The sequence below is a fragment of the Taeniopygia guttata genome, chromosome 20 (genome assembly GCF_048771995.1).
Source record: "Taeniopygia guttata chromosome 20, bTaeGut7.mat, whole genome shotgun sequence".
In the NCBI taxonomy this organism is placed as follows: Eukaryota; Metazoa; Chordata; class Aves; order Passeriformes; family Estrildidae; genus Taeniopygia; species Taeniopygia guttata.
The window spans coordinates 7,182,845-7,207,731 of NC_133045.1; the positions used below are offsets into that span (position 1 = coordinate 7,182,845).

The following is a 24,887-nucleotide window of genomic DNA, read 5'->3' on the forward strand; positions in this document are numbered from 1 at the left end:
CAATTCAGCTGACCCCTGCAGGCATTGATTTTATTACTCCTAAATGGTCCTAAATCCTTTGAGAGAACTCTCTGTGGAACCATTGTGCGTTTCATCTAGGAGTTAGAGGAAATGCTTAGGTCTGAGCTTCCTCATTCTGTTTGTTGGGAGTTAAATCATGACCCAAACATACTCAGAAATGCCCATGGTAGCCACCCTCAGTGTTGCATCTTTTCAGTGTTCCTGGGCTCACAGTTGCTGCTGGCTGCCCAGAGGGCTGTGATAAACACTGAAACTGTCCAGCTGTGTTGAACCTGGCCATCTCCTCCTCTGACTGTTGGGTGTTTCACCGAATGTTGGAAGTGCAAACCATCTGTTCTTCTAAATAGAGGAGCTTATTCTCTTTTGAGCAATACAGGAGGCTTGAAGAACACCTCCCTGTTGTCAGGGCCCCTCTGACCTGTGAAAGACAAGGACACAAACCTGATTTTCAAAGCTTGCTGTGGTTTTGATCTGAGCTATACCACAGGCCCATCCCGTCTTCATAATCACCACTCCCTAACACACCAGGATTCCTGTATCATACTGTGCATTCATAAGCTGAAGAAAAAGTTATTAATATTCTTTTTTTTAGCAATGCCAGATCTTAGTTCTGAATACACTGAAAATAACCGTGAATATTCCTTTCTTTTATTTACTTGCTCTTACCTGGCAAGGAGGGGAAGAAATGCAGCCTATATTGCAGTGACTGAAAGACAGATGTAGAGGGTGAGAAGCTGGTATGAAAGTTTTTGCAGGCCAGATCACGCACCATTGAAATTATCATTGACCATGGCATAGGCTTTTTGGGAATGCTCGAAGTAAAACGTGAATGAAGGGAAAACAGCAAATGAAATCCATCTGTTTGAGAGCAGGAGTAGAACATTAATCAGCTCACAAAGAGTTTTTCTGTACATGTTGCCCTTGGACACTCACATAGAGAAGGGCCACATCTACTTATCAAGGGGAAATCATGGCACTGGCTCTGCCTGGCATGTGGACGCCTTTCATGCGGTGTCTTTCCATGAGAGTGTGTTTGTGATAGAAATACTTCACAGGAACACTTACTGTACCACACATCTGAAGAGCTGTTCCACTTCAGAGTTCAGATTGTTTTATTATGAGCTAAATGTTCTTTAAGCTACCTGTGAATGAGGGCATTGTGACATTTAGCAACTGGCTTGATTGAACACAGATGTGAGCCATATTCCATATGGAGAAGATCCAAAGGGGGAGATCCTAGTCTTGTTTCTGATTTGCAGGGAGTTTGGATGCAATTACTTGGCATTGAGCTACCCAGATAGATGGAAACAAATCTCTTGCTCCCACCTCTGCAATATTGCAGATCTAAAACCAGCCTCAGTTTAAGTGTGTGTGTTGTCTTCTGAGGTCCATGGAAAAAAGCCAATATATGTGAAAGCAAACGTCCTGTAGAAATAGGCAGAAATGAGAGGGGGTCAGGCATTCATATACTTTGCTTACCAAGGGGCTTCCTAGAAGTGCCCCTTTCCACACAGCACCACTTTCAATCTTCATTCCAGTCTTTCTCTGAATATTACAAGAAGTGCTATTACCTCGGAAAGTGTTTGAGGAGAAAAATGGTTACATGGGAAATAGAGCTAATTTGCAATATCTGTTGATGATTTTCCAGTGTCTTGAGTGTAAAATTTACTGATGCAAGACTGAAATTGCACCTGGCAGAATTCATTTTGTTATGGAAGTGTTTACCAACAAAAATTTTCTACCAAGCACTTACTGAGGAAAAGCAGACATTTCAGGCTGGTTCTGGTATGTGTTCTGAACTGCTGAACTCTGTAAGGCTGCTCACAGAAATTGTGACCTGCAGGCCTCATTCTCTGTGAAGACAGAGGGTTTATCTCTGTCTCCATTGCCTGTGGCACTTGTTTGTTTTCCTGCCATTTGAACTGAGGGTGCATCATTGAAAACTTGGTCTCTCCAGACTGCCCTGTGAAGTGGAACAGGGTCTGACTTATAATAGTCCTCAAGACAAATAGTGCTGAATATTTAAGGGCTTTCTTTTTCATGCAGATAATTGATTTTTTTTTCTCCCTTCTTTTCATCCATGTTAGCTGGGAAGAAATTCCAAGTTTACTGACTCTGGTTGTGCCCAGTGTCCTTATCTGTAATTATTCTGCTGTAACATTGAGCTGCCAAGACATCCTGACCTTAGCAGCTCTCAAGGTATACTACAGGGAGGGCATTCAAATCTCTGAATGCACTGCTGGAGGGCAAGGAAAAGGTTGTGTTTGATCTTAGTTAGACAAAGAGTGCTGAGATGGTAGTCCTCCTTGGCCAGGATACAATGATAGGAGCCAGAAGAAGAGAAAAATCAGAGCTGACAGGTTGAACTTCAGTTTATAGGGAATAGCAGTCTTCAGCATTTCCACAAATGTTTAAGTATGTGGGAAAAAAATCTGTCCTTCCTTTAGAAAATCCCCTGGGCAGTGGGAGCCAGCCTGCACTGGCCTCTAGGGACACCTGGACTTGGGTATCTCAGCCAAAGTGGCAAAAATACATTGTACAAAAGCCAGTGTAAAATCCACCCCACTGGGTCCAGTCACAGGGCACTGTGGGAAGCTGTGGAGTCATTCCCCATCCTTTCATCCCCACACTCCTGCCCTCTTCTCCCTGCTCACTTACCTCTGTGTGCACAGACACACACCCCTCACAGCTGGTACAAAGCCCTGAGTAAATTCTGATTAAATTCTTTAACCCAGCTCTGCGAGTCCCTCCTTTTCCTCACTCACTCTGATTGTTTGGAAACCAGGAAGCTGCAGTATCATGTGCAGGTAGCACAGCAATAAACATGTTCTCATCACAATTTACACATAAAGCGTGAGTCCCTCGAGGTAACTCATCCCCCTCTTGACAGCTTTAATAAAGGATGATGGATTGTTTCTAAATGACAGTTTAGGAAAATCAAAAATTCCCCCCTGTATTGTTTCGAGCTCTGGTGTACAAGAGCTGTTTTGTCTTCTGTGGAAGTTGTTTTTGCCTGTAAGCACTGGGGCTCTATTACTCTCCTTCAGAGTGGTGAGAATGCTGCTGCCATAGGAATATATTCTTACTGCTGCATACCTGTGACTTTTGGGAAACCTGCAGAAGCCTGTCACGGGTGGGAAGTGGGGAAATGCCCGGAGCTGGATGTGCTGCTCTCTTTGGGATGCTGCTCTGGGCAGTCTCCCCATGTGGGTTGTTGGAAGCAGGAGGGATTGGACACTGATCCACCCAGAGCTGCCTCCAGGGCAGGAATGCCAGGAGAAGGCATCACCAAGCCCACCTGCACTGGCTCAGCTCCCAGCCAGACCCAGGGGAGACCCAGGCCTCCAGGTACCTGGCAGTCACCTGCACTCTGTTTTCTTCCTCTCTGCTATTTTCTTTTTAAAGACCATATGTGGCAACAAATTAGTTCAGTAGGGCAGAGTCCTCTCTCTTGTTTCTTTTTGGCGTGAGATTTATTTCTCAGTGCATGTGCTTTGTAGCTGCACTTGGCAGAGTGGAGTTTGTTCAGCTGTCCATTCCCCAGCTAATCTGGTGTCCTAAAATAAAAACAAGCAAGTGGAACTTCGGAGGATGGCTGCCACATGAAGACGTGCAGGGTGTCATGTGGTTAAAACAGCGCTGCTCAGAGTCATTCACATGGTGAGAAGCCAGATGAGAAAAAAAGGTCAAAGGTCTGATTAGGGCTCGGTCTGAAGGTACATGGAGGTGACAGAATGAAGCCAAGATGGGCCCAGTGCAGCCAGGCAGCACCAAAACCGTACCTCTTTGACACACCATGTGAAGTGAAAAATGCTGAAATCAAAACCAGCATAGAGTGAGGTTAGAGGCTAGAACGTGAGAGGGGAGGAGAGTTTCTGGCTCTGCTACCTCTGGCCTGATGGGAGGCAAAGACAGACCATTTCTGTAGATCTTACCTGAACATTTACTTCTCCAAACAAAATCTTTGTGGTGGTGCTTCCTCCAGCTGAGGGAGCCTGGCTGAACATCACCTGCTTTGCTTGGGACAGAACCATGTCCATCCTTTCTCCATCCTTTCTCTTTCTAATATCCCAGGATGAAGAAATATCTTTGCTCCTTGCTGTCCCAGAAATCTCAGCAATATTGTCCTCACATTGGGAGTAGCAACACCAGGGAACAGATTTTTCTTCTGAAAACTCCTGGGTACCTGATCAATTAGGACAGATGCCAGGATACCCATGCATGAAACAGAACACGTGGGAGATTGTATATGTAATCTCAGGGGTTTTCTTACAGGAGAAGTTAAAAAATACTATTCCATTAATTACTGTAAAAAGAAGTAACTGAATTTTAAGTCTGGGCTGAATCCTTGTGTTCCAGCTGTGTTTCCCAGCCCAATAATCAACGTTTTGATGCATGTAATGAATGCCCAGTAGGAGCCCAAAGTTTTTACAGCCTCAGATTTGTGCCATACTTTTTTGTAGTGAGCTGGTCCTTCAGTTCCTGTTGTAAATTACTTGAATTAACATACCCTGTTACTTTGATTGCTGGTCTATCTTATTCTTTCCCTTATTCTTTCCCTCAGGCACAACAGGGATTTACCAGGGAGCCAACGGCCTGACAAATTCTGCAGGATTCAGTGCTGTGCATCAGGTATGGGTCAGCACCTATTGCTGGCAGCCTTGTCATTTATTTTCAACCACTTGGATGATTTATAGATCAGAGAGATTATTTTAGTGTTCGTATATATTTAAGGAAGGTATTGTTTTGTGTTTTGCTGAACACCATTCTGCTCTACTCTTTGGGCCTGTCTTTTTGCTGGACTTCAGGATATCCTGGTTAATTTTAGGATGTGTCTCAGTGCACACACACAGAGTGCAGTCCTTGCAGGAGGAGGGTGCCCTGGCAGTCTCTGACTTGCTGCTGTTGCAGTGCCAAGAGTTTCCTCATTCTTCTGCCATCTTACAACTTGCAGCTATGTTGTGCATCCTCTCCAGAGGGAATGGAGTCCTGTCATCTCTGTGCTGGCACTGTGCAGTAAGTGTGAACAATCTGAGAGAGGCCTTGGCAGGTCCTGCTGGATGCTGAGCCATCTGAGCTGTCTGTGCACTTTTGAGAACACACCTGTCCGTGGGCGCCATGCCTCAGATACCTTGGTAAATGTGTGTGTATAAATAAAACACAAGACAGATGTTTTTCAGTAGCAAATGGCTCTTCTTGTTTGGAGCAAACAAATGAGTACACTGTCCCAGCAAATGTGTTGTGGTTGGCCAGTAATTTCAGTTCCTTGTTTGTAGGGTGATGGTTGACTTGTATTTTTAATGACAACAGTGGGCAGTTTCTTTGTTGCTTCAGTTTGGGCTTAAAACATCAGCATTACTGATAGAAGTGCATTTGATTTAAGTATAGAGGTTGCCTAAACAAGGGGAAAAGTCGGGCTTTTTTCATTATTTTGTAATCTTCTGTAGGAGAAAACAATGAAATTATCTCATTTCTCTTTCAGTCTAATTGTTCTTATGACAATCTGAGTCTTTGTTCTTGAGAGCTCCCTGGTGACTGAAAGTTAATGAAATAGCTGTCACAGACAAAGATGTAAGCTGTTAAGGAGGAAAGTGCTTTTAGTCTTTCTAAAGACTGCTTATTATTTAATTTTATTTAATACCAGAGGCTAATTATAATTTCTGAGGAAATAAAAGCCTTTTGCTCAAAGACAATGCCCAGAGCATGGGCACAGTTCTCTGTCTGGAAAAGCAAATTCAGTGGACAAGGACAGTGATTGCAATTAAAACAAAAAGAAACAAATTAAACCTTTTATGCTTTGATTGCTCAGAGATGCATTTTATCATGTTTTCTAGTATCCTGCTTTTCACAATATACCCACCAAACAGCCAGGATGATGGTATGGGGTTTCTTTGGGTGCCTTAAAATCACAGCAAAGAGTTTTGTGATACCTCAGCTCCCCAAGGTCACTTGTACCTCATATTTTTAGTTCATTTTTCTGTAGGCATGCAAGATCACTCAGGCATTTATTTATTGCTGAGATGGTTGGGCAGACTGTTGTGAGTATTGCTGAAAAAAAATTGCTACTTTCTTTTCATTTTTTTAGTCTAACAGCTGATCAGAAGATGTTGCTGATCATGGGAAAATGCAGCCTGTTTTGGTCCTTCCCTCACCAAGTTATTAATTTTGTTCTTTCAATTTCTTATGTGTTTTGTTGTTTACAGAGATTATGTGTTCCATCATGGCCCTTTTCAGAAAGCTGCCCTACTTCACTCTTACATAAAATTGTTAAACTCTGTAATACAAAATGTGTCAGCACTGATAACTGAAATCCTATCAAAAAACCCAGAACTTGCCAGATTTCTGACCTCTTGTTGGTTAGTCTATCAAAATAAAATAGGAGTACATTTGTGAGAAGCAGAAATGTAATTTCCTAAGGGGATGAAATGCAGTTCTTCAGTGAAATATTCCCGAGCCGTGACTTGCTGCGTGCGCAAGTACACAGCTTTTGTGGTGGCTTTACTTGTTTGTAAGATAAAACCAGATACATGCGAGTTAGATGCTTCTTTTTCTCCCTCCAAGGAATATTCCTCGTATCCCAGCTTCCCTCAGAGCCAGTACTCTCAGTATTACAGCTCGTCCTACAGCTCCCCGTACGTGTCTGCCAACAGCATCAGCCCCTCGGCCATCCCCACCTCCACCTACTCCCTGCAGGAGCCTTCCCACAGCATCACCAGCCAGAGCACAGAATCACTCTCTGGTAGGTGCCTCTCCTGTGCTCCCAGCCTGGCAGCCTCAGCCATCTGGAGATGTGAATGCTGGCATCTTCTTGTTGGAGTTTTTTTAAAATGCGTATTGACAGCTCAGGTTTTCTAGCACTGAACAGTTCTTACACAGGGGTTTGGGAAGAGATTGGGATGTCCAAGTTCTCTAAAACCATCCTGTGTTGTTTTTGTGAGTGTGGGAGGTTTGATCTCCTCTAAGGTAGTACAGGAAGAAAAGACAATGACAATGACATACCAACCCCAGAGCAGTACTGAGGGCTGACATGGGTAGCAATGAATTCAAAACAAACAGCCATGCTCTGAAAAATTCTCTGTTTCCTCAGTGTCTGATTACTTTTTAGTCCATATCTTTGTCAAGGATTATATCCACCTCTTACAACAACATGTAATATTGTGCATTCATAAATAACATCAAGAGAAAGTCCCACTTCAAAAAAAATCTACACAAACTGTGTGTCTAATATGAAAATTCGAGATGAATTCCACATCAAAAAAAAAAAGCTTCAAAATTTGTGTCCTCTCTTTGAATGCCTAATTTTTAAAATTTTAAAGCTTAAGTAGTTTATGGAATTACTGGTGGATTATGATCCCCCAGAGTCCTATTCAAGAGCAATCTTCAGATATCACTTCCCTGCTAGTTTTCATTGGCGTGCAATAACATTTGTATGAAACACCACACAATTTGTGGATGATCACAGTACACACCCACTGAAGTTCTGCTGACTTAAAAAACAAATCTGAACATCTGTGGTTGCTTTAAAAGAAAAATAAACTAGTATTGTTATTTAAAAAGAAGTGATCACAGACTGCTCTAAAAGCAGTTGGAGGATTTTCAGTTCCTTAGATCTTATCTCAGCCTTTTTGGGAAAGGATAATTTCTAAAAGACTTCCCAGGCATAATCCCAGCTTCTCTGAAGAAGAGTATGGTTATTCTAGGAAGTTGCAGAGGCCACAACTTAGCAAGGTGTAAAGAAAAATATGTTTGAAAAGGATTTGTAATGTAAGGTGAGGGAAGCCCAGACAGATTTGTGAAACTCAAGCCAATCAAAACAGATACTTTATACATGGGAAGTTTACTTTTAGCTGTGTCTTCTCAGTTATTTCTAAAATACTATCCTCTGAGAAATGGACTAAGGCTTAACAGGTTATTTCTGTGTTTTTAAATAGAAGCTGATGTTGAAAGTATATTTTCAATCATTCGCATTCATTAAATTAAAAATAAAAACCCAAAAAGTTTTGAAAAAAAGTTTGAAAGTGTAATTTGTCTTGGATTCTGTTTCTACTGCCTTTCTAATTTCTATCTTTGAAAAGAATGGGGGGGAGTAAAAGTCCAAAAGTTTTTTCTTTCCAGTGAAAATTTTGATAAGGTTTTTTGAAGTGACATGTCCTTTTTAAAAGGTTATATGTGTGGTTTTGGTGATTCTTGAAATTGTTTTAACAAATCTTAGGAATTAAAACTTATTTCTCTTACACTGTTAGCTATTGGTTTGAAAAGAGTAAGATTTTCTCATGGTGTTTTCACAGTGTTTCTGTTGCTTTTCAATAAAAGGTTTCGTGCTCTAATTACAGTGACACAATGCAAAATTTAGGTTTATAATGGAATTTCTTTCTCCTAATAGGGGAATATTCAACAACACCAGCAAAAGATGTCGAGACAGACAGACATCACAGAGGGTCAGATGGCAAGGTACGAGCCCGGTCAAAAAGAAGCAACGATCCTTCCCCTACTGCTGACAGTGAGATTGAGGTAATAACTTTAATTTATTTTCCTTTGGTACGTCCAGCAAAGGTGAACAGTTGCCTCTGTTAGCAAATCCAAGAGACAGAACAAAATTAGTAATACAACTGGAACCTGCAGGCACAAGTAGTCAAAACAATTTCTCAGTTTCTGTGTTATCAACATCTGAAACTATTCTTCCTATGTACCTTTTTTTTTCCTTTGGGCTTTTTGTAAGTCTGATGTTTTGTTCCCGACTTGATAGGCAACGGGGGATTTCTGTGGTTGTTAGGAGAGCAGGCTCTTGGGATGGCAGTTCCAAAATTCCTGATGTTTCATTTTGCCTGCTTTCACAAAACATCCAGTCAGTGCTCCAAATGGCTTGAGATCTTAAAAATCTCTAGTCCAACAGGACATATTTCCTGACTGAACCTGTTCTTGCAGTTGCTTAATATGTAACTATATTTCTTTTTTCCACCCCATCTGTCATCACAGCGTGTGTTTGTATGGGATTTGGATGAGACGATAATTATTTTTCACTCCTTACTCACGGGAACCTTTGCATCCAGATATGGGAAGGTAAAATTTAATTTTTTTAGCATTACTGCTTGTCCAGCCAAATTGCGTCGGGAACTGTGGGGGCAGCTAATGAGCCAGCTTTTCAAACAGATGCTGCCTGTTTTATTCAGACATATTTGTATAAACGTGTCCTGTGGTATTTCCTCCGAACATGTGAAAATTTAATTTACCTCCCTTTCATGTTGCAAGTGGCCTCTTGTTTTTCCAAACTTGTGTTGTTCAGCTGCCACTTGCTGGGATGTTCTTCCAGTGTCTGTCATCTGCAAGAGAAGGCATCCAGCAGACAGACTCCATAAGCTAACACTTCTTTTGTTAGACCAGTGTTTTCTTACAAATCTCAGACAATTTTTTAAGAGAGATTTTGTGTTCCTCTGTCTGGGTTGCCGTGAAGAACTGGCTGTGCTTCCCACATTGCTGCCAAAGCCCACATTTCTAAAGGGGCTTCAGAAATATATTTAGATGACCATACTTTAGATGCCCTCTTTGAAATACAGGCAATTCCATTTTTTTAGATAGCTGTGGCTGGGCAGCCTGAACTTGGCTGCTAAGGAGAAAACACTGGCTTTCAGATTTAGTACCATGTGCTTCAGTTTCTTCCTAAGGCAGCTTTTTATGATAAACACCTAAGTCACTTTGAATTACAGAATGTCAAACACTTTTAAATGTGTAGGAAAAAAGACAATATCATTACCTAATTAAAGGTGGATGACATAGTTGGCAGCTGTTTCCACACATGGCTTTGAGCACTCAGCTTCATCAGGAGACTGGAAAATAACCCAGCTTCTCTCCAGAAAGCAGAAATATGATTTGACATCATTTCATGGCTTTACCAGCTGTACTTTTTTATGATGGTTATAACAAGCTGAATGTGTAATTAGTAAGATAGATTTATTGTTCACTGTTAGATGTGCACAGTTGTAAAGGATATAAAATGGTGTTTGTGGTGTGGAAGTCTACTGCAGCACTTGGAATGCTGCTAACACTTCTAGCAGCACCCTCTGAAAACCAAGCACGTGTTTCCAAGCAGGGATTTACCCAGACCCATGTTGTACAAGGTAATTGAAGTGGTGACTTTTCCCAGAGAACATAATGAACGAGGTGTGCATGTGTAAGCTCAGACCTACTGCCTACAAACACCAGAAAGAATTAGGCAGGATAGGGTGTGCAGATCTGCTCTGTGGTCGAGCTCAGCCTTGGGTAGGGGCTGCTGAATTCATGTGGAGAATTCCCTTAATGGGCTGACTTTGTCCTAGCACAGAACCTCTGAAGCAGATGCCTTCACCTGCTGCCTCCTGCACACATTTAGAGGGTGCAGAGATGGAATCTGCTGTGTGGGGGCTTCTGTGGGCTGTTTCCTTTATACTAATTTGGAGAATGATATGAACAGGAATATCTTTTTGGAAGAATCAGTCACCTTTTCTATTGAGTTACCATGGGTTCCTTGAGAAGCTTCTCTAGAAGGACTTTTTTCTTTGTAGTTCTTAATTTGTTTCATCAGTATTAAATTTGTCAGGACTCTCCTGTAAGGGAAATGGTTTATAATACTTATAAAAGTATTATAGGCTGGTGGCTTGATCCAAAGACAACCAGAGGCTTTGGTGGGCTTTGGAGCAGACCTTAAACCAAGAGGGAAATCCAGCACACTCAGACAGACTGTCCTGGGAACTGTTAAATAGTAGCACAATTCAGAACTATCAAGTACAAATGAAGCAGCCAGAGGTTAACAGTTTCAGAATCTCTTACTTCAGTAGTGTAGGAAGTGTTAATCTCCAAGTAAATTAAGTATCAAAACGAAAATACTCCATAAAAGAATTCACATGCCTGTAATTAGACATGCATATGCTTATAATTAAATCTCACACATAGAGATCTTGGTTCACTATTTCTTCCTCTAGAAAAGGTGTGAGTTTATGTGATCCTGACCATCCCCTGGCCAACATTTATCTCCCAGTACCATCCCATCTGTTGCACTGGTGGAGCTGCAGGTGCTCAAAGAATTAGTCTTTAAAATTGTTCAAGCTGAAAAATAACCTTACTTTCTGGGGTGATTTTTCTTGAAAGATGGGAGGAGGAGCACCAACCACAGCTTCAGAGATTTGGGTCTAAATTCCTGTGTTCTTTAGCTACTTAATCACAAATGGTTGTGTGTGTTGTACCTTCCTTGGTGATGGCAGCAACAGGCAGCTGTCCACAAAATGAGAAAAAAAGAAAAAAAGAGGAGAAATAACTCAGAAAAAGTCATGTTAGTAATGGCTAATGCTTCAGTGCTTATTTTCTGACCTGACTTCATGTGAAAATTCTTTTTGTTTTCTCTGTGGCTCTTAACATAGGTATGGCCTCCTCAGGGCATTGAGAGTTACTCTCAGATGTTTAGAAAATACTTTGCCCACAGCACCAATAGCAGTTAAACCCCAAAATTTACTATAAATTGAAGCATGAATAAATAGCCCAGCCTAGGCTTCTCCTTTTTTGTCGTTTCTTCCCAAACCCTTTACTGGTATTCCATGGATTGCAGAGTCATCAGAAATTTGGTCTTAATTTCTGTGCCATAGGGTGACAAGAAAAGGCAACTCCCCAAAAGTTCCAGAGGCAGGAAACCCTGGGTATTATGTTCAGGAGGATTTGTAAAACCTGTTCTGCAGGTTTCTGATCACTGTATGGGTGCAGAATATTTACCATGTGCCTACAGACCTCTGCAGATGTAGACCCTTGTGGCTTTTTGTGGTGTCCATGGAGCCTTTTTAATCCGTTAGGTGTGTGTGATGGAGCTCCTGCTCCACAGGGAGATGGCTGCAGGCTTGGCCATGTCAGCAAAGATTTGTCCCCCAGATCACTGACTGAACATAGTGGGGGGAAATGGTTCAAAATCCATAACATTGCTGCTGGGCTTTCACAGGAGTTGGGTAAAAGCCAAGGGACTTGTTTGACACAGCAAGCTGAGCACAGAAAGACTCGTTTGGTGGTAGTAATTCAGAAACAATATGAGGAGATTGCCTGCAGTCCTGTGCCAAAAATAATCATGACTCTATTCCTCTTTCCCCAACTGGGATATTTGCAAGCTTGTTCCATAACCTGTGTTGTCTAAGCCTTAAAATTTCTCAGACTGAAAGAGATGGAGAAATTTTTGTTCAAGTATTATACTGTGGTTTCATTCTCATGCTTTTTGAAGGACTGGTATAAAGAAAAAAAGGGGGCAGTGGATGTGTTGTTTTCCCTAATTTGAGGGAGCTCTGTGAAGCCAGTACCTTTTCTTAGTATTTTGTATTGTTCCAAGAAAGTGTATTCTTGTTCTGTGTTGCATCACTTCTTGGTATTGAAGTGTCCAAATGACTTGAGAGTAACGTAAAAACTGGAATTAAAATTCGTCTTTATATGCAAGATACTTCAAAATCTGGAATCAAATGACAAGGATTTTTTTTAGTCTGGACTTAGAGGTTTGAACACATAGGACAGTCTAAATTCTTGAATTGTGTTGGATCTTTATCAGCACTTTGACAGTGCCTGCTGATGCCTGGGAGTTCAGATCTGTAATATTCCCAGCAAGAGCCATGCAATTTCTGAGGCTGTTCAGCATTTGAAACTAGCTCAAATAAAGAATAAACATACTGCAAAAATTTGTAAAGCACATTATGTCCTGGTTTAAAATCAGAGCTGTGCAAAGCCAGGCTCTGGCTGTTGTTGACCTTCAGTGGAAGGAGTGCAGCTGCCCCGTGTGACTCGGTGGCCCTGGGAGCTGGGGCTGTGTGGTTGCTTTACATGGAGCATTCAGTGGGGGCTTGCAGTGTACCTCAGAGATGCTTGTTTGCGGCAGAGGCTGGTTTTCTGTGATAACCACATTTTTTTAACGCTTTTGTGTTTCAGAAGTGGCAGCAGGAGGTTTACTCAAGCTGTAAGCAGACAGGTGTGGGTGAGACAGGAGAAGCCCTCAGCTTTCCAGCCTATGCAAACATGGGCTTGGCCTCTCTGATGAGAGACTTGCAGTCACCCAGGAGAGAGTCCACCAATCATAGCAGGACCTTTTGGAGAGAGCAGAAAAAGTTTCTGCTTGGCCCAGTTGAGGACAGGATGTAAATACGATTTTCTAGCATTGGAACAAACGTTACAGCTGCTGTATGCTGGCTGTGAACTGGACTGTCTTATTCTCACCAGAAGTGATGTTGTGGATCTAAGAAACCTTATTCCTCAAAAGTTTCACTGGCTGTTACATGTTCTTATGAGAAGTTTTCCATTGAATGAATTATAATTTCCAATTAAAAAAAAAAAAAAGTCATTGAAAAGTTCCTCCTTGGCTCTACTTGAGATCCTTGTAAAACCCTAGGTTTGATTTTTTAATTTCTTTTTTTTTTCTCCTTCCCTGGTTTCACTGAATGCTTCAAGTAGCTTTTGCTTTTCCCTGCTTTGTTCTCTCACAGGACCCTAAAGCCAGGACCTGATTGAAACACCATGGGGATTTAATCAAATCTGCTGGTGATTCATGCTCCTAATGACCGGGTCTGTCCTTTACTACTTTACAAACTGAGAAGGAATAAAACCCCATTTTATTGCTGGGCTGTTAAAAACTATTTGTAGAAGTCGCTAAGGTTCAAATCAAAAGCGGCCTCCCTGGAGAACTATTAGTTAATTCTGAGTGCCAGGGCATCGCTTTTTTCCCTCTCCTCTCGCTTGAGATGTGGCCTTATATCACGACTGCTGTTCAAACATCTGAGAGTTTTCCATTCCTTTGACAAACATGAGCCAAAGTGCTTAAGGACATCTGTTTATTTTATTTCTTTAATGAGAAAACCTTCCAATTTCTTACTGGCTCAGCTGTGTTTATTTACATTTTGTTAGTCATATGTGTGGGGCACCTTGGGACGTTAAAAACCTGCAGAGGCCTATGCTGAGGGCTGCTAGCAGGCATCCTGGGCAGAAAGGCAGAATAAGCCCTTCCTAAGGAAAACACAGCCCTTGGAACTCCATAAAATAGATTTTCAAAACAAATAGAGCCTAATTCACTCAGTAGATCATGGATTAAGTCAAGATGAATACAATTTGGAAAGGATTTTCTGAGGAAGTTGGAGATTTTTTTACCCACTGGAGGCTAAACCTTGTGTTTAATGCCTTTTTAAGTTAAATTAAAGAAGCATTCAATCACTGCAGGTAATAAAGAAGTCTGTTACTTTAGACATGCTGCTATATCAATTATTTAGCTCATTATTGGAGAGAAGGGAGTAAATAATTCCAGCCATTTGATTATTTCAAATGTGTATTTCGGGAGCAGACATCTGTGTTTATCATCTGGATGGGAAGCAGCAGCAGGAGCAGCAAAACCAGATCCCAGCAGGTTGGAGGTGGGCACAGAGATGCTCTGAGCTCCTGTGGATGAAACCTCCTGTCCTGGAGCTTAGGGGAGATGGGGGGGCTCTGGGCAAACTGCACACGTGGCTTTTGGGACTATTAAAGGATTATTTCTGACATAAAATAAATATCAGAAACAATGCTGGGTTATTAAACAAGCTCGAGGAAGGGGAACCTGCTTGCCAGTATGGTTGAATTGAGACTGAAGTTTTAAGGGAAAAAGTTTGAAAAACCAAGGGGACATGACTTTTTTTAGGAAGCTGCATGTGCAAAATACGTTATTGTGCTGAGGATTATACTCCATGTTGTGTTTCCACCAAGCTTTCCAGAAGTTTTGTGTTTTTCACAGGGCTATCATGGGCTTTCATATAGAAATACAGTGACTTTCCTGTATTGAGGCAAAGGAAATGAAGATTAATTTGGTTTAAATTCCACTCCCTTCTCTGAAATGCATGCCACATACAGTAAGAAGAAATTATTTGTAGGTTTTTGGTCATGAACCTTTTGTATTACTAAATAAAAATAATTCCCATTTATCCTCAAGCATCATGGCCCAGATTTTAACCTGTATTTAAGTACAGTATTCCCACAGGACTGAAATCCACTTCAGGCTTGATGAGTTCAGACCCTGGATAAATTAGTGTGGTCCTTGCTGCCTGTCCCTAAGCATAGTTCCTTTGCAGAGGGAGGAGAGCCTTTTCACCCTCTGTGTGACCCTAAATGTGAGGATTTAGTGACCTGTGTGCCCATTTGGTTATTGGAATAATTTCCAGCCATATATGAAGAGACATGACAGTAAATGGAGTTTTTCAGTAAACAGGAAGAACATTTAGAAGTGCCCCTTAAATCATAGGAAGGGTGAATATGAAAAGGTATCTGAAGAAAAGGGATTCAGTTGTATTTGCTCTTTATTTGCTCCCCATCATGGACTTCCCACAAGGTCACACTGTGCTGTCTTATGACACTAATAATTTAAATTCAGTAAATTGTCTAATAAACCTGAATGTATCAATGTTTTTATAAATAATGTCATTATTTTGGTGGGAAAAACTTTGGACCCTGAAAAATGAGAGGTTCTATTTGAAAAGGGATGGTTCTTTTCAAAAAAGCCTGAAGTGTAGTCCCTTAAGTAAATCACTTCTGAAAGTGGCTTTTGGGTCCTCAGCTACTTTAATTACTTTAAACTTTTCTCACAAATACTCACTCTCACTGGGAAAGCTCTTAGAGGCTCAGTCTGCTGTAGCTTGTGTTATTAAAGAGATAAAATTGCAAGCTAAGCTACTTAGGTGTAGCTAGTAAAAGAGTGAAATGTGTTTTTTTCCTGAAAAAGACAAGAATTTACTTGAACTAGAACTCATACACATGGTTAATTTCCCATTATTCTGGGAAAGTCTTGTTCATGTCTCAAATTTTGATCAAGGTATAAAATGTTACAACAAAAAGATGATTATTCTCACAGACTTTTTTTGTTCAAACATGTGGCCCTGGTATTTGTATCTTTGAATTTTTTTTTATTATTATTTTTTTTTATGCTACAACCAAGCTGGTCCATTTTCCAGGCGTTTCCAAGTAATTAAACCCAATTAAAACTATTAAATTCCTTCTTTGGGTGACAACTTTGTTATTAACAGATAACCACAAGGAGGAGATTTAACTTGGAAGGCCCTTGATTGTATACTAATCCGTCTCTCACCTCTGGCTGACACCTGTGGGCAGATAAACCCTATAGAATAGGAGTCTGATGAATACTCTTAATTAATACTTTCTTCCTTGTAGAAAAGTAATTATTTGCTCACGGCATAAATAGGTATTTGGCAGGGATTTAAAAGGACTGATTAGTTTTAAATGCTAGGGCTTTATTTTGGTGGGGTTTTTAAGGGAGGTGATGGTGTCTGACTCCAAGATCCACGCTCAGAATGACTTTGTCCTGACAATTCGAATGTCGAGTTAATTGTCACGTTGCTGAAGAGAAGCAGAGTCAGACAAGAAGCAGATTTGTTATCTGTCTCAGAGGAGCCAGCTTTGCCCCTTTGCTAATGGCCTGCAAGTCTGAACAGGGTCCCTGCAAGGCAGAGGCTTGGAGAGGGCTTTGGATCCAGGACTGGAGTGACTTGCACTTGAGAGATTGCCAGAGATAAATCTGTTTCCCTCTTCCTTTCAGAATGACAGTGTGCAGGAAGGGAGAGCTGGCTGTGGACTTGCAGCTTGGATTAGTTGCAGGTGTTAACAAATACATGTCTTTTTAGTGCATATTCTTAGGGCAAGTAGAAGCAGTGTATGAAAAATCAGTCTCTGTGTTCCAGGAGATCTGGGGGAAGGTGGTTTTAATGCAGAGCCCTTTGGGAGGGTGCTGGCGGTGCAGTTTGAGTGTGGCTCAGTGCCCAAGGGCTGCTGTGGAGGTAGAGCCAACACCTCTGGCAGTGAGGGCTTCTGTGCAGGTCACCTCCTGGAGAGGCTCTGGGGCCAACACAGTGCACATTGCAACATCCTGGCAGCAATTAAAGCTAATTTGGGTGTGCATGCACATTCTGCATTCCCTTTGCTCTGCTAAAATACAGAGTAGTGGGAGTTTCATGTGGTGTGAGCAGATCTACCTTCCCACTGCTGTCATATAGGCAAATATTGGCTTGCTCACCTCCAGTTTTCATAGAAATTGTCTTCAAGAAAACTGAAGGCTGTTCAACAAGCTTTTAGCAATCTTCTGTCCTATTACTTGAAATGAAGGTTAAAAATGAAAACTGAAACAAATTAATTTTAGGTGAGGTGTTAATAGCTCAGAGGACATAACTGAACTCAAATTGTAATTTTTAAAACACAGTTCACTTCGAATGTAGAGAACTCATTCAAGGGTTAGAAACAGTGCATGAAAGTGGCCAAACTAAGAGCAACACTGGCAGCCAATGTGTGAGCTGGTGCCACTGGGATATGAAAGAAAAGGCGTTCCTTGCTAAATGGGTGCTTTTGCCTTCCTTTACAACATGTTCCACAGGCTGCTGCTGCTGCCCATGTGTTCCTCGAGTAGGAATATGTGCTGAACAGGCAGCAAAAGTCCCCCAAAGCAAGTGGTTGTGGAGCTGGGGGCTGGCAGTGCCTCACTGGGAGTGGGAATTGCCTCACTCACAAGGTGTGGCCATTGCCAGCGTGGGCAGTAGCCCGTCACGAGCAGCAGGGACGTGTCCAAGGATGCTCTGTAGAGAAAACATTTCTGATCAAAATGTTGAAAAAGGACTTACTCTTTGTGTGTTTTGATCACTTGTTTATGAAGTAGCAGTAGGGAGTGGGGACTTTTTTACCTCTTGGTTCTCTCTCCCAAGGAGAAATGGGCAACTCTGAAACTGTGACTCCTGTTCTTTAGCAGAGAGAGTGGGAGGGTGTATTGAGGAATGAATAATTCAGAATGACCCCTTCCCCCTAATGCCTGTTTCCCCCAGGCTTCCATGGGAGGCAGCTGTTGAGGCTGTGCATGGGAGGATCAGGAATGCTTGGTCTGCCATGTCTGAGCACCAGGGGTTTGCACTAAAAGTAATTTGTGGGGCTGTTTCATTTTGACCCTGAAGGAAACTCCACCAATGGAGCATGGCAGAGATGAGGCATATGGGGATACTCTGTGCTGCTGTAAGCTTTATTTACAAAAGGAGTTTATTGCCTGTTTTCCACCCCTGCCTCTCATTGTCCTTGTTTGTGAAAGCATGACTCCTAGATTAGCAGAGGGAGGACCTCGCTCTTCTAAAGTTACTAAACAAGCACTGAGGGTTGAGTTTTTAGATTAATCTGTTTTCACTGTAAAAAGTGGTTCCTGGAGGAGATTTGATTTCAAGCTGTCAGTGGTCCTTGGGCTTCACATGCATCAGGGAGCATTGGCTGGATGTGTTAGTCAGGAACTCGTTCCCAGGGCTCCTGGGCACACTTTTCCTACAGAAGGATGTTAGCAGGGATCACTGGGAACATCACATTGCTCTGCTGAACTCACACTGCTCCTGCATGGGCACTCACGGTCCACCAGGGTATCCCTGGCAGCACAGAGATGTCCTTCAGTGGCACAGGGTTTCTGTGCCTAGGAAGAGCACTCCATCAGCTTCTTCACACAAATTTCATACTCCTCTTTCTGATTATTTACACACTGTACAGAGAATTTGGATACACCAATCTCATTTTGGTGCTTCTCTGTCAGCCTGATTTTCCTGTTTATTCCTCCTGGAAGTGACAGCTGTAGCAGCTGTGTCTTTCCTCAGGGTGGGCACAACCTCTGGCACTGTGGGGTTCCAGTCTGGGACTGGTGCTTCTAGATGCTGCAGTAATGCAAATAAATAACTGCTGGAGGAACCCTGGCCTCCTGCCTCTAGACACCTCTGTCACACTGGGAGTGCTGCTTGGCCTTACAACTTTATCAGCCTCTTTAGGACTTGGAATTGTGCCTTGCTGTGGAGGAAATGTCCACACTGTAGAAGCAGAGGTGCCAAATCATTTCCCCAAACGACTTCCCCTCTGGGTGGTAAAGTGCATTTTTCTGTTTTGTTTTCATTCCATCATATTCTGTATCTCAAGAGAAAGATTTTTTTTTTCCCCCAGCCCTCCCTCTCATCTACAGCTTGGTTTCCATATTGTTTAGTTAAAGAGGAGGTAACTTCATACACTGTGGAAATGTTTCCTACTCCCCATTAGTGATTAATACCAATAAAGCTAAAATGAAACTTAGAGGATAAATGACAGATAGCAACCAATGAGATTTCCTGAAAGAGTTTTAAAGGCTAATGATCCTTGAAATGTATAAAAATAAATTGCTTCATTAAAAACCATTTTACAAAATAATTTCTTCCTAGCAGCATATTTTCTTCAAAACAGTTCCCCTGTGTAACTACACCTGGGTAGTAAAATTTGATTCAGTGCTGTTCCTATGAGGCCACAGTCAAATGCCCTGATTAGGTCTGTGTCCCTGTGCCTCATCAGGGGAGCAGGTTTGGGGCTGGAAATGAGAGACATGTTCAAGGCAAGTGTGTTGGAGTTTTAACTTTCTGCCCAGAGCCAGGGTCCTTGTTCCTGGGACAGCAGCAAGCATGTTTGAACGTGAGTGACAGAGCTTCTCTGTAATGTGCACAGTGCTGGTGAGTCACACATGGCTGAAACCACAGCCATTCTGCTCTAATTAAAGAGAACTTCACCAGGAATGTGCAGTAATTAGCTTGGTGTGTAGTACACCATCCATGTCAGCAGTGTCTGCCACAAAGGTTGATTGAAGTGTGCTCACCCTCCCTACATTGTGCTCCCTGTTAGAGCCCCTCAGTCAGTTCATTACTGTCCTGTCATACAATAACAGGATCCACAGAAATCTGCAGAAAATTAGAGCAGAGACTCTGTTTAAGTGGGTGGGTTTCCTCTACTGAAGTCACACAGCATGCTAAAGCAAGGCAGATTTATACACCAAGATGAGATGTCTGACCTACTGAAGATGAATTAACAACAAAAAGAAAATCCTGTTGTGTGAACGTGGGCTTTTCCCAAGTTTTCTGCTGTTGTTCAGTTTGAACAGGCACAATGCTTTTGTGCTGTGACTGTTTATCAAATTAAATACAGATTATTTTTGCTTCTGTTTTTGAACTGTTTAATGAATAAGAAAATGTACTGCTGGTAACTTTGTTTGCATCACTGTGATTCTGTGCTCTTGCTGTGGATTTAGGAACAAGGTTAGTTATTTGGGAGCAGGAGGGGTGGTTGGCTTGCTGACTTAGTGAGGCAGTGAAGTGACAGCCCTTTCACAGGCTCAGTGCTGTCTCAACAGGGAAAAACATTAATTTTCTAGGATGAATTAACCAAACTGACTTAAGCAGAGCTGCAGGTAGCATCATCCTTCTCCAGGAGAACTCACTAAAGTTTTGTCACTGATGTTGGCAGGAGCAGGATCTGGGTGTGAGAAGTTTCACACGTGCTTATGAAGGTGCAGAAGATATTTTAGAGCTGCCAGCATGTGCATCTTCACATTCAGTGGTTTAAAAATGCTACAGGCAGCCAGAGCTTCTCCACCATGTCCTTCCCTTTCAGGAGGCAGTTTGGGACCCTCTTGGGGAGGGGCTGAGACCCACAGGTGGTTGGGATGGGAGCTGCTGGGACAGGAGAATCACAGGGAGCAAATGGGCACAGTCAGGTGCTTTGGGTGCATTGCCATTCCAAAAACCAGCTGGAGAGACAGATGAACCGGTCCTGAATTTATGCTGTGTCTTGTCTTGTATTTTTTTCTTTTTTTTTTTTTTAATTTTTTTGTATTTTTGGTAAAGTTTATGTTAATTTGGTTTTTTTTAAGCAATGTTGTTATTTGGGTGTGGCTGCCATTGAGGCTTTGCAAGCCTGATGTCCTGAGCAGCAATAGTTGTATTGGACAAGGAATTCATTGTGTTATAATTGTCTTTACATGGTAGGATGGGGCTGTTGTAACTCTGCTCATGCTGATAAATAAATAAGCAGCTTCAGTGGGAATGGAATTGCTAGTTTGAAGGACAAGTCACCCTCTGCATGTCGTGGGTAGCTACCCCCAAACCAGATACTAATGATGCTCTTGGAAATCAATTTTTTGTCTAACCTACTGAAGCAATTCTCACATAGTTTCAGGTGATTAAAGGATCTGTATTTCATCTGAATTGTGTGGGCTCTTAGTGGTCAGAGTGAATCACAGACATCCTTGAAAGGACAGAATTTGTTCATCTAGGGGAGAAAAAGTAAGGATGGGAAAATCACGTTAATGTTAAAATACACGTGGGAAGTAAAATTACTTTAATAAATGTATCTTAAGAAATAGGAATGTGTAGATCCGGGGTTTGGTCTAAGATCTCCCACCCCCCACACCTATCCCCAAAGAAGAAAATCAAAGTGAATGGAAAAATCCTGATTTTCCTCCTACAGGACACCACAACGTCTGTGAGGATAGGTCTCATGATGGAAGAAATGATCTTCAACCTTGCAGATACACATCTGTTCTTCAATGACCTGGAGGTATGTGGCTGCTTATTTTATTTAAAATCTTTCTCTGTAATCATTTGCATGTGGTCTACAAACGGGGGTGGGAGGGGGGGTTTGGCCAATAAACTTTTTATTTTTGACCCCAGAGAAATGGGTCTTAGTTGGCTTACGGAAGCATCTCTTTGACACCTCCATTCTGTTCAGGATTTTTTTTTTTCATAAATACTCAGTTAACAATGATGGCATTTTGCAGGCTTACTAAATGGAATAATGAGGACATTGCTGCTGCTTCTCCTGAAATTTGCTATTTAATAATTTTATTCAGCTAAATTAGCATAGATCCCATGGGGGCAGACAGCAATTAGCTGTGAGCCAAAGGAGAGGTTTTGAAAATATTGGTCTGTTCTCGAGGAAGGTTTTGCACAGGCAGACAGAGCAGGAGGTCTGCTCAAGCTCAGGAGTACTGCAGGATGAAGCTATGGGAGTTTTAATGTAATAAACCAAGAGGAAGAACTTTTCCTGCTGGTGACATGGTTAGACCTGTCTCTCATACAAAGCAAAAATCCTTTTGAGTGTGTGGGAAAATGCAGGCAAAGTGGTTCTGGCAGAACGCTGAGGAGCAGCTGTGCAGCAGTGATGGAAATGTGCTGGCATTTGCAGTCAGAGCACTCAGCCTGAATGGATCAGGTAAGAGCCATAAGGTGGGGTTTGTGCTCTGGGCACCTTGGAATCACAACTCTGCTTGGAGGCATTTGGAGAAGAAAAAACCTGGCATCCCTGGGCAGACTTATATGGTCTGTTTTTGTTTTTTTTTTTTTCCCTTCACTTGAAAAAGTAAGGACTTGTTTCTGTGCCAGATGAGAGGAGAGAACTTTTTCTGTGCTTGAGGAGTTCAGTGGGAATTTCTGGTTCCTCACTGCTTGATTGCACTGTGGTCCCCCCTGTCAGGGGAGGCACAACCTTTCCTGCCACCTGGCTCCTTGCAGTCTTGAGGTTTCACTTGCTGAGAATTTTTATTTCCTTTCAAAGACAAGCACCTGAACTGACAGATTTTTCCTCTTTCAACTTTTTTCATAGCGGGAGTTTGTGATGAGGGCACAGGAAGTTAAAAGTAAAATCTTTCTCTTAGGGAAAAAAAACCAGAGCTCCTCTTTGGGAGCCCAGGGCACTGTTTAAATAAATAGTGATAGTATTTAAATAGTGATAATATTTACCACAGAACCATCACCATTTTCCCATCAGATCTCAATATGTCATGCAACAAGCTCCATGTCCTTCACAGTGACTCTCCAAAACCCCTCTGCCTTTCTAGACTTTTCCAAGAATTACCAGTTTTAAAATAAGTTTTCTCCTTTTTTTCACTTACTGCTCTGAAATTTTAAATGAAGCAGCAAATTGTCTGGCCTTCATCAAATTGTGCACATTTGTCAGTCAGTAACAGCTCTGGGCACTGGTGGTTTGGTTTTAGCTGAGCTTTTTCAATGAAATATTGATGGATGACAGAGAATTAAAGAAAAGTAAATGTGCTTTTACAGAATTTTACTTTCCAAAAAAGCCATGTCAGTTTGGAAGAATTTGCAGCAACAGAGTCATCCAGAGTTACCCACCCTACTCCTTCATTTAGGATGATAAATAAAAGCCACCTTTGTGTATTCCCACAGAGGTATTTAAGGATCATACATCACTGAGTACTGGGCTTTAAAAAATGCAGTGAATTAAAGCCTTAAAAATGAAAAAAAGCATTTGTAAAACCCAGCCCAGGAATAGATTCAGTCGTAGACTCACAAGCATTCCCATATACATTAGCACCATCATGTGGTGCAATGCTGGCCTGTACCAGACAAAATGAGCTGAAGTGCACAGGGCAGAAACCATTTCTGACCCTCTCTTGTGCTGGGGAGAGCGGGAGGTGCTGGAGCTGAGAGAGCAGGGGGAGAGTTTCCCATCTGAAACCAAAGCAGGACTTCTCTTAAACACAGAAAATGTTTCTCTGGCACAAATCCAGTTTCAGCCTTCTGGAGGGGTCCAGCAGACCGGATTAACCAGAGCATGGCTGGCCTCAGTCCTGACAGTGGAGTAAGGAGAAAGTAGAGAAAATGTCACCCATCCTTTCCAGAGAGGCAGGTTGGACAAGGAAATCAATTCCCCTGCTTTAGCACAGGGGAATGATTTATTCTGCTGGCTGTAGTTTGCAGTGCTGTGCAGAAGAGAAGGTGCTGCCAGGGTACAAAGCCCTTCTGAAGCATTTCCAGGAAGGGCCAGATGAGGCCAAAACATTTGTCCATAGATACATCAAGGTTTGCACAGCCCTTGGTAGAATTTGTGTGATCCTCCTTAGTCTGGTGAGGAAGTAGCAAAAATCTGCCTTCAAAATCTGAGGGAGGAGTCTGAACTGGAATGCAATCTTTTTGCTGTCAAAAAAAAAAAAAAAAAAAAAAAAAAAAAATCTGAAACTCTGGTTAGCCAAGGCTTTATCTTTTCTTAGGATCTACCCAGAAGGGATTCAGGTGATTGTTTCCTGGATGCATTAGCTGAATGCATTTTGGCTGTGCAGTTCCATTCAGATGGATCTGTTCAGATCCATCCTGCTCAGCCCATCCTCTCTTAGTGCTGCAGTGCAGCAGGCAGGCCAGGTTCCAGCTGATTCACCCCAAACCTCGGGGTGGTTTTGTGGGAGGAGGCGGATCACTGGTCCCCAGGGCAGGAGGTGACTGCAGAAGTCTTAGACTCCTACTGAAAACTTTCAGTCTTATTTACAGAAAGGGATTCTCTGTAAGCAACTTAAGTCCTACAGGCAGATGAAATCCCTACAGTCTGCAAGTGTGAGCCATGCAAGGTGTTGTGCACGAAGGGCTCTGATCATGCTGCAGAATATATCAGCAAATATTCACCTGACAGGAGATATTCTCCCTCTCTGCTCCCCTTTTTGGGGGAATCGGGGAGAAAAGAACTCGCCCAGGGTTAAAAATCACAGTGCAGTTAAAATACAAACTCTGGGCTTTCCAGGATTGTGCTTTTTTTTCCCAGATGCCTTTTGTTCACAGTACAATGCTGGCTAAAGAACAGCACCTTCCACCCCCAACCCCTCTGGAGATATTATTGTCTGGCTCTCTGGAAAACAGGTATTAAGGACAGGAGGACTGAGAGGGGATGAGGAACTAACAAACAAGGGGATTAGTGTGTTTACAAGTTCTGCCTTTGGGAGCCATCCCTGGAGGTTTTGTGTTCTGGGAACTGTTAACCCCCACCTAATGAGCGATGCAAGCTCCCCTGCTCAGTGAATCCTTGAGATGTTTGAAACTCTCTAGCACAGTCCTGATCCACAAGCAGACTGTGTGTGCTTTTGTAAGTTGTTTTTATACCTGCACGAGACATACTTTGGGAGTATTCAGAGGGAATGTGAGGGATAACAGAAGGAGCTCTCAGGAGCCCTGTGTTTCACAAGGAGGCAGCAGAGGCTTTCTCCAAGCCAGCAGTGCTATTTAAAACAGCTCAGGCTCCTCTAAATGTAGCTGGTCCCA

At 42.2% G+C, this 24,887-nt stretch overlaps 1 protein-coding gene across 5 annotated transcripts in view; it reads left to right on the top strand.

Moving 5' to 3' along the window:
• Window positions 1–24,887, top strand: part of EYA2 (EYA transcriptional coactivator and phosphatase 2) — a 90,695-nt gene that overhangs the window by 55,644 nt on the left and 10,164 nt on the right. For all 5 annotated transcript variants that reach the window (XM_072917149.1, XM_072917152.1, XM_032752028.3 and 2 more), the window contains 5 exons: window positions 4,586–4,653; window positions 6,583–6,760; window positions 8,405–8,532; window positions 8,998–9,081; window positions 21,310–21,399. In XM_072917149.1, the coding sequence (XP_072773250.1) occupies window positions 4,586–4,653; window positions 6,583–6,760; window positions 8,405–8,532; window positions 8,998–9,081; window positions 21,310–21,399 (548 nt within the window). The remainder of the gene's footprint in view (window positions 1–4,585; window positions 4,654–6,582; window positions 6,761–8,404; window positions 8,533–8,997; window positions 9,082–21,309; window positions 21,400–24,887) is intronic.